The following is a 10000-nucleotide window of genomic DNA, read 5'->3' as shown; positions in this document are numbered from 1 at the left end:
GTTGAGCTCCAGTAGCCATTTCCCTGACCATCTCTGCAACCTGTTTAAGTCCTCTTGGAGGATCCTACAATCCTCATCTGTCACAACTCTTCTCATTAATTGTGCGTCATCCGGAAACATTGACATGTATGATTCCACTCCTGTAAACATATCATTTACGTAAATTAGAAAGAGGATTGTGCCCAGCACCGATCCTTGAGGTACTCCACTCTTTACTGTTCGCCAGTCCGACTTCTCGCCCCTTACCATTACCCTCTGGCTCCTTCCTGTTAGGTAGTTCTTCACCCATACTAGGGCCTTTCCGCTTACTCCTGCCTGCCTCTCAAGTTTGTATAGCAGTCTCATGTGCGGTACCGTATCAAAGGCCTCTTGGCAGTCAAGAAATATGCAGTCTGCCCAGCCTTCTCTGTCCTGCCTTATCCTTGTTACTTTGCCATAGAATTCTAAAAGGTTTGTTAGGCATGATTTCCCTGTCTAGAACCCGTGTTGATGCTTGTTTACAAACCCAATGCTCTCCAGGGGCCGGATTCAGGAAGGTACTTACGAAGGTTTTTCCTCTTAGCTAAGAGCGTTTTCCGTCTTAGCGCCTTCGTGGCGGCTACGTCCGTATTCAATTAACTACCCTAAGTGGAAAAATCTTCGTAAGTTCATTTCGGGATTTAAGTGTGGTTTCGACCACTCGTAGCTTTACGTAAACTGGATATAAGTCATTTTTTCTCTACTACATAACACTGGGATCGATTTATGATATTGGAACATGACCAAAATATTATAGCTGGTGAATCTAGTGAAGAGGAATCCTTCGTGTTAGTTATATATGCATTCTCTGCTTGAAACTTGAAGTAAATATGTGTTTGATGATAGTAGAATTAGTTTTATAATAGCAAGATATTATACCAGTAGTTATTAAGTAAATAAACTCTGGTGAACATGAAAAATGAGAGAAGGTGATGAGCCCTGCCTGATGTGATCATTTACTATCACCAAATGCCCCTGTTCACCTAGTAATCAGTAAGGGTGTACCTTAGCTATACATATACAGTTTTAATTTATTTTGTTTGGTTTTATTTTGAAATTAAATGTGGGTGAGACATAAAAGAAAAACATCATGAACAAATGATGTTAGGTTAGGGTAAAAACTACAAAAACTTTGGTCATTGAATACTTAGGCCTCTAATTATGGCCTGTTAAAAAAAAAAAAGAGAGGGATGGGGACTGAATAGGGACAAGGGGCTGATGGAAGAAAGGTGGCAGGATAAATAGACAATCATGGGCACCACACTGTACACCCCCAAATGTGTATGTACAGTATGTGTGTGTATATATATATTTCATCTTACAGGCTGTATTACAATATGCTTTATTTTTCTTAGGTACCCAATACTGTATAGTGTTCCTGGACACGCATCCAAAAAAATACCAATTTTAACAGTTAAAAACATTTGAAATGTTATTGCTTATTGCTTTACGTAATGAGCTAGCTTTAAGAAGAGAAAGAGTCTTTAAAGATCGTCTAAATCCATTAGATGTAAGTGATAAAAAATTGTTAAGGTACTATCGTTTTCCACGTCATATGATCTTAAGACTTTGTGAAGACCTTAAAGATGATATTAAAAGAATAACTAGAAGAGGTCAAGCCATTCCTGCCCATACATCATTGTTAGTAGCTCTGAGATTTTATGCAAGTGGAAGTTTCCAAAGTGTTATTGGAGATTCAACTGGTCTCAGTCAATCGAGTGTATCAAGAATAATAACTGGAGTGACGGAAGCTCTCTACAGAAAAGGACTAGCAGAAATAAAAATGCCAACAGAGATGAATGAAATTATACAAACTAAGTTAAAATTTAATAATATCAGTAGGTTTCCCAATGTAATTGGAGCAATCGATTGTACCCATGTCCCCATTAAAGCTCCAAAAGTTGAAGAAAACATATATGTAAATAGAAAACAATATCACTCTTTGAACATTCAAGTTGTGTCAAATCCTGATAATGTAATCATGGATTTCTGTGCAAGATACCCTGGAAGCACTCATGATGCTTTCATATGGGCTAACAGCAGACTCCATGACAGATTTGAAGCAGGAGAATTTGGCATTTCCTATTTGCTAGGTAAGATATGCATTTTATATATATGACGTTCATTTATAGTACAGTAGGTTGCCTATTTGTTATTTATCGAGTCACAACAAATACACTGTACAGTTTATAAATAAAAGTTGTTTAATATTGAATGGTAACAGCTTATTGTATTATGAATAGTATAAAGAAATTTATTCATGTTGATTTTATATTAAAGAAATGAAAGTGTGTTTTAGCCCTGATATGGAGAATGAGAGTGAGAATTTTGAATGGAAATCAGCAGAAATGTGTTTAAACTGGTGTTTATATACATCATGTGTCATGGGTGTACCAGAGATTACAAGTGGATGATTAAGTTAAATATGGAAGGAAGTGGATTACATTTTGGTTGTTTCGACATGTCAGTTATATGCCTCTGAACATTAAATGAGAATGATGTATGTAATGCAAGAGGTATTCATATGACAGAGGAAGGTAACCAACCACTTCAGATGCTAGAATCAAATAGTGTGTGAAAGACAGTGTGGGTTTAGGATTATTGAGTGATTTTTAAAGATGTATGCACATTTTATAAATTAAATATCTATGCAGGTGACAGTGGCTATCCCTTGCAACACAACTTACTTACACCCTTCACAAACCATGAAAACCCTCCAGAAGAGCTGTATAACAGGAGCCATGCAAGAACAAGAGTGGTAATCGAGAAAACTTTTGGCGTGTTAAAATCTCGGTTTAGGTGTCTCCACAGGTCTGGTGGTAGTCTTCAATATGAACCAGATAAATGTGCAAAGATTTCAGTTGCATGTATGTTGTTGCACAATTATTGCATTGAGCAAAGAATACCTCTTGAAGAGATCATTGATGATGACTTTATAATGAATGAAAATGTTGAAGGTGGAGCACATGAAAATGGGCACACACAAAGAAGGGAAGTAGTAAGGAATTTTTTCTCATAAATTTTTATTTCAAATCATACTTATATAACAAAGTAAAACATGTAATTGAAAACACTACATAATGGAACTTTTGTATAAAAATACAAGTACAGTAACTCAAGAATTTATCAATAACGGAAATCAAAAACATTTATAATTGGATTCATAGATTTATTTGTAAGTTATCCTATCAATTTTTACCTATTAAATTCAATAGCACATACTGTATATGTAAGTGAAACAGAAATATACAAACAAACTGTTACAAACATGTACCTGCTGCTGATTTGGAAATATTATTTATGCTGCTATACTTTATATGGAAAGTCAGATACCTGAGGAGAAATATATGCATCTGACAAAAGACCAAAAATTTGTGTGAAAAATATATCAATAAATATTTATTCATAGACACTAAGAAATGTGGTACATAATATGGCTGGGTAAATTTTTGGTTTGTAAAATAACAGTGTTTGTTAGTCAATGCTGTGTACACACAGCATTGGCCTTAAAATTGAATTATTTTAATTATAAAATAAAGTTGCTTTCAATACAGTACAGTGTTTAATATACCTTACATGTAAGGGAAAAATTTAATATAATTTTGTTTAAATGATATACACAAAACAATGATATAGGCCATCAATATGTTGCCCTTAGACCAATTTGAGGTGAAACATATATTAGGGATGTGATAAAATAATTATATCTTTGCCATTAATCTTTTTGCCAATAAAAATGTTTCTTATTCTGGTGTTTTTTTTCATATTGTCACTACTTTGAACTCTCAACAATTAAACCTAGCAATTGATAAACATTCTTTAATACAAAAAACATGTAAATATTTACACCAAACATAAGTTGACTATATGAGGTAGATTGGTTATTAAATTACACTATATACTATGCAAGTCATAGCAAAATTAATGATATGAATAATTGTTACATTTTAATGTTTCAATATTGTTCTTATTTACAATTGTTATTACGAAATATTATAATTTCTTAAACTATTTTTAGAGATTATAATTAGAAAGATTTAAATAAATTTCATAGTGCCTGATTATTTTTCTTAACTGAAGATTTAAGATCCTGAAATTTCTTGCGAACATCGGCTTGTTGTCTTGAGCAGAGATCAACACCACTTACAGCAACAGCTACTTGGCTCCAGGCACAGTGTTTATCATGGGTAGTGACTTGTCTTGATAGCTTCCCAAAAATTATGCGTTCTCTCTTCTTAACCTCATCAACGAGAACTGTCAGCTCCTCTTCACTGAAGTTTGCTTTCCTTTTTATCCCAGACATTTTCTTTGTCTTATTTATTTATGAATACTAAGAGGATGTAGTATGTTTGTTTTGGTTCTTGAAAGTAGGTGTAGTTTGCGTGAAGTGTCTATTCTCTCGATGACTGCACAAGTACAAATGTTGGGAGACGCGTTAATGTTGAGAATGACTAGGTTTCAAAAGTGTTTGATGTCTTGTACTGTAGATAAAGTGAATAAACAGAGGCGTGTTAGAGGGAGACTCCGCACTGTAGGACGGGTGGTTTTGTGCTGGCGTCAGCTAATCCTTGGTGCTGCAGCCAGACACTTGTCTTCTGTGTTTGCCTGTTGGTTGCGCCAACTATGAATGTGGCACAGGTCAAATGTGGCCACTTTGTTGGTCACTGGAGATATTTAGCCAGTGCTTTGATTATTGGATAATTTTCATGTAACGAGATGTCACCTAGTAATATACACGATGGTAAAGGTTATTTTAAGTGCGCTATTTTTTTGTTTTATTTACTCTGGCACTACAATGTCGAAACCAGTGAAGGAGATAGTGTTTGATTGTTTCAGGCACATGACTGGATGCACAGATCATTTCTTCTTCTTGATAGTAGGTAGAGTTTGCAACAGATGATTTTTCTGACAACAATACCACGAGGAACCACAATGTTTACATAACACAGCTGATATTGCATTAGCGTGATTGGTCAGGTTAGAAATGTAACAGTCACTCTGATTGGCCAAACGAAACACAGTAGTGACCTCTGTCGGCACGTAAGTGAACAAGACCCAAAACCTAAATATCTTCCTAAGTGGACCTTATTGAATCGCACCTAAGCATCTTCTTAGGGCGCACTTAGGAACCTTCGTAGCAAACCCACTTACGAAGAAATACACAGAGCTTCCTGAATCTAGGTCCTGGTGCTCAACAAGTCTTAGCCTAATTATTCTTTCAAGTATTTTGCTGGGGATGCTTGTCAGTGATACGGGTCTGTAGTTAAGTGCCTCCTCCCTATCACCTTTCTTGAAAATCGGTACGACATTTGCCTTCTTCCAGCAACTGGACAATTCTCCCGACATAAGTGACTCATTAATGATCAATGCCAGAGGCACACTGAGAGCCTGCGCTGCCTCTTTTAGTATCCACGGTGATACTTTGTCTGGTCCAACAGCTTTATTTGCATCCAGTGTTGTCAACTGTTTCTTTACCTCCTCTGCTGTCACCTCTATATCTAATAGTCTTCCATCTAGGGAAAGCTCTTCTAACAATGGGAGCTGCTCAGGCTCGGTTGTGAACACTCCATGGAAACTTGCATTCAGTACCTCACAGATTTCCTTGTCGCTTTCTGTATATGCCCCTTCTGTTTTCCTCAGTCTTGTCACTTGGTCATTTACCGACATCTTCCTTCTTATATGGCTGTGTAGTAATTTTGGTTGCTTTTTCGCTTTGATTGCAATATCATTCTCATAATTTCTTTCCGACACTCGTCTTATGTTAATGTAATCATTCCTAGCTCTGTAACATCTAATCCTGTTGTCCTCTGTCCTTTGTGTTCTGTACTTCCTCCACTCCCGCCTGCTTCTCACTTTTGCTTCCTGTGTGTGTGTGTGGGTGTGTGGTGTGTGTGTTGTGTATGGTGTTTGTGTGGTGTGTGTGTGTGTGTGTGTGTGTATGTGTGTGTGTGTGTGTGTGTTGTGTATGGTGTTTGTGTGGTGTGTGTGTGTGTGTGGGGGGGGTTGGTTTGTGTGAGTGTGGGGGGGGGGTTTGTGTGAGTGGTGTGTGTGTGTGTGTGTGTGTTTTGTGTGTGTGTGTGTGTGTGTGTGTGTGTGTGTGTGTGTGTGTGTGTGTGTGTGTGTGTGTGTGTGTGTGTGTGTGTGTGTGTGTGTGTTGTGTGTGTACTCACCTAGTTGTACTCACCTAGTTGTGCTTGCGGGGGTTGAGCTCTGGCTCTTTGGTCCCGCCTCTCAACTGTCAATCAACAGGTGTACAGGTTCCTGAGCCTATTGGGCTCTATCATATCTACACTTGAAACTGTGTATGGAGTCAGCCTCCACCACATCACTTCCTAATGCATTCCATGTGTCAACCACTCTGACACTAAAAAAGTTCTTTCTAATATCTCTGTGGCTCATTTGGGCACTCAGTTTCCACCTGTGTCCCCTAGTGCGTGTGCCCCTTGTGTTAAACAGCCTGTCTTTATCAACCCTGTCGATTCCCTTGAGAATCTTGAATGTGGTGATCATGTCCCCCCTAACTCTTCTGTCTTCCAACGAAGTGAGGTTTAATTAGCGTAGTCTCTCCTCGTAGCTCATACCTCTCAGCTCGGGTACTAGTCTGGTGGCAAACCTTTGAACCTTTTCCAGTTTAGTCTTATGCTTGACTAGATATGGACTCCATGCTGGAGCCGCATACTCCAGGATTGGTCTGACATATGTGGTATATAATGTTCTGAAAGATACCTTACACAAGTTTCTAAAGACCGTTCTTATGTTAGCCAACCTGGCATATGCTAACCTTATGTTAGCACTGTGGTGTGTGCCGCTGATGTTATCCTCTTGATATGAGCTTCAGGGGACAGGTCTGGCGTGATATCAACCCCCAGGTCTTTCTCTCTCTCTGACTCTTGAAGTATTTCATCTCCCAAATGGTACCTTGTATCTCGTCTCCTGCTTCCTACCCCTATCTTCCTTACATTACATTTGCGTGGGTTAAACTCTAAAAGCCATTTGTTCGACCATTCCTGCAGCTTGTCCAGAACTTCTTGATGAATCAAGCTGTCCTCCTCTGTCTTAATCCTTCTCATAATTTTGGCGTCGTCAGCAAACATTGAGAGGAATGAGTCTATACCCTTTGGGAGATCATTTACGTATATCAGAAACAGGATAGGTCTAAGTACAGAGCCCTGTAGGACTCCACAGGTGACTTCACGCCAGTCTGAGGTCTCACCCCTCACCCCCTCACTGTAACTCTCTGCTTCCTATTGCTTAGGTACTCCCTTATCCACTGGAGCGCCCTACCAGTTACTCCTGCCTGTTTCTCCAGCTTATGCATCAACCTTTTATGGGGTACTGTGTCAAAGGCTTTCCGACAGTCCAAAAAAATGCAGTCCGCCCACCCTTCTCTTTCTTGTTTAATCTTTGTCACTTGATCGTAGAATTCTATCAAGCCTGTAAGGCAAGATTTACCCTCCCTGAACCCATGTTGATGGGTTGTCACGAAGTCTCTTCTCTCCAGATGTGTCACTAGGTTTTTTCTCACAATCTTCTCCATCACCTTGCATTGTATACAAGTTAAGGACACTGGCCTGTAGTTCAGTGCCTCTTGTCTGTCACCCTTTTTATATATTGGTACTACATTAGCAGTCTTCCATATTTCTGGTAGGTCCCCCGTTTCCAGTGACCTACTATACACTATGGAGAGTGGTAAGCAAAGTGCTCCTGCACACTCTTTCAATACCCATGGCGAGATTCCGTCCGGCCCAACAGCTTTTCTCACATCCAGCTCCAATAGGTGCTTCTTGACCTCATCTCTTGTAATTTCGAACCTATCCAAGGTCACCTGGTTTGCTGCCACCTCTTCTAGCGCCGTGACATCTCCCTATTGTTCTATTGTAAAGACCTCCTGGAACCTTTTGTTGAGTTCTTCACACATCTCTTTGTCATTCTCTGTGTACCTGTCCTCGCCCACCCTAAGTTTCATCACCTGTTCCTTCACTGTTGTCTTCCTCCTGATGTGACTGTGTAGTAGCTTTGATTCGGTCTTGGCTTTATTAGCTATATCATTTTCATAACTTTTCTCAGCTGCTCTTCTCACACTAACATGCTCATTCCTGGTTCTCTGGTGTATCTCTCTACTTTCTGGTGTTCTGTTATTACGGAAGCTCCTCCATGCCCTTTTCTTCAGCTCCTTTGCTTTCATACATTCCCTATTACACCACGGATTCTTCCTTTGCTTCTCTGTTTTTTCCTGTCGGGCTGGGACAAACCTGCTTACAGCCTCCTGACATTTTTGGGTGACATAGTCCATCATGTCTTGTACGGACTTTGTTCCGAGTTCTGTGTCCCAATGTATATCCCATAGGAATTTATTCATCTCCTCATAGTTTCCCTTTCGGTACGCCAGCCCTTTGTTTCCCAGTTCTTTCTTGGGGGTGATAATTCCTAGCTCAACCAGGTACTCAAAGCTCAATACACTATGATCACACACAAACTATGTGTGTGTGTGTGTGTGTGTGTGTGTGTGTGTGTGTGTGTGTGTGTGTGTGTGTGGTGTGTGTGTGTGTGTGTGTGTGTGTGTGTGGTGTGTGTGTGTGTGTGTGTGTGTGTGTGTGTGTGTGTGGTGTGTGTGTGTGTGTGGTGTGTGTAGTGTGTGGTGTGTGTGTGGTGTGTGTGTGTGTGTGTGTGTGTGTGTGTGTGTGTGTGTGTGTGTGTGTGTGTGTGTGTGTGTGTGTGTGTGTGTATGTGTGTGTGTGTGTGTGTGTGTGTATGTGTGTGTGTGTGTGTGTATGTGTGTGTGTGTGGTGTGTGTGAGTGTGTGTGTGTGTGTGTACTCACCTAGTTGTACTCACCTAGTTGTGTTTGAGGGGGTTGAGCTCTGGCTCTTTGGTCCCGCCTCTCAACCGTCAATCAACAGGTGTACAGATTCCTGAGCCTATCGGGCTCTATCATATCTACACTTGAAACTGTGTATAGAGTCAGCCTCCACCACATCACCCCCTAATGCATTCCATTTGTCAACCACTCTGACACTAAAAAAGTTCTTTCTAATATCTCTGTGGCTCATTTGCGCACTCAGTTTCCACCTGTGTCCCCTTGTGCGTGTTCCCCTTGTGTTAAATAGACTGTCTTTATCTACCCTATCAATTCCCTTCAGAATCTTGAATGTGGTGATCATGTCCCCCTTAACTCTTCTGTCTTCCAGCGAAGTGAGGTTTAATTCCCGTAGTCTCTCCTCGTAGCTCATACCTCTCAGCTCGGGTACTAGTCTGGTGGCAAACCTTTGAACCTTTTCCAGTTTAGTCTTATCCTTGACTAGATATGGACTCCATGCTGGGGCTGCATAATCCAGGATTGGCCTGACATATGTGGTATACAAAGTTCTGAATGATTCTTTACACAAGTTTCTGAATGCCGTTCGTATGTTGGCCAGCCTGGCATATGCCGCTGATGTTATCCGCTTGATATGTGCTGCAGGAGACAGGTCTGGCGTGTTATCAACCCCCAAGTCTTTTTCCTTCTCTGACTCCTGAAGAATTTCCTCTCCCAGATGATACCTTGTATCTGGCTTCCTGCTCCCTACACCTATGTTCATTACATTACATTTGGTTGGGTTAAACTCTAACAACCATTTGTTCGACCATTCCTTCAGCTTGTCTAGGTCTTCTTGAAGCCTCAAACAGTCCTCTTCTGTTTTAATCCTTCTCATAATTTTAGCATCGTCCACAAACAATGAGAGAAATGAATCGATACCCTCCGGGAGATCATTTACATATATCAGAAACAAGATAGGACCGAGTACAGAGCCCTGTGGGACTCCACTGGTGACTTCACGCCAATCGGAGGTCTCACCCCTCACCGTAACTCTCTGCTTCCTATTGCTTAGATTCTCCCTTATCCACTGGAGCACCTACCAGCTACATCTGCCTGTCTCTCCAGCTTATGTACCAGCCTCTTATGCGGTACTGTGTCAAAGGCTTTCCGACAATCCAAGAAAATG

General features: G+C 40.3%; 1 protein-coding gene across 1 annotated transcript; it reads left to right on the top strand.

Annotated features, from left to right (window-relative positions):
- The first annotated feature begins 1447 nt into the window (after positions 1-1447).
- Positions 1448-3252, top strand: LOC123749727 (putative nuclease HARBI1). The gene is made up of 2 exons (XM_069309693.1): positions 1448-2111; positions 2673-3252. Exons 1-2 carry the CDS (start codon positions 1448-1450, stop codon positions 3035-3037), a joined length of 1029 nt encoding a protein of 342 aa, XP_069165794.1. The 3' UTR covers positions 3038-3252.
- Positions 3253-10000: the final 6748 nt, after the last annotated feature.

Source organism: Procambarus clarkii, chromosome 65 (genome assembly GCF_040958095.1).
Source record: "Procambarus clarkii isolate CNS0578487 chromosome 65, FALCON_Pclarkii_2.0, whole genome shotgun sequence".
Lineage (NCBI taxonomy): Eukaryota > Metazoa > Arthropoda > Malacostraca > Decapoda > Cambaridae > Procambarus > Procambarus clarkii.
This window is presented reverse-complemented; position numbering and strand designations above follow the sequence as displayed.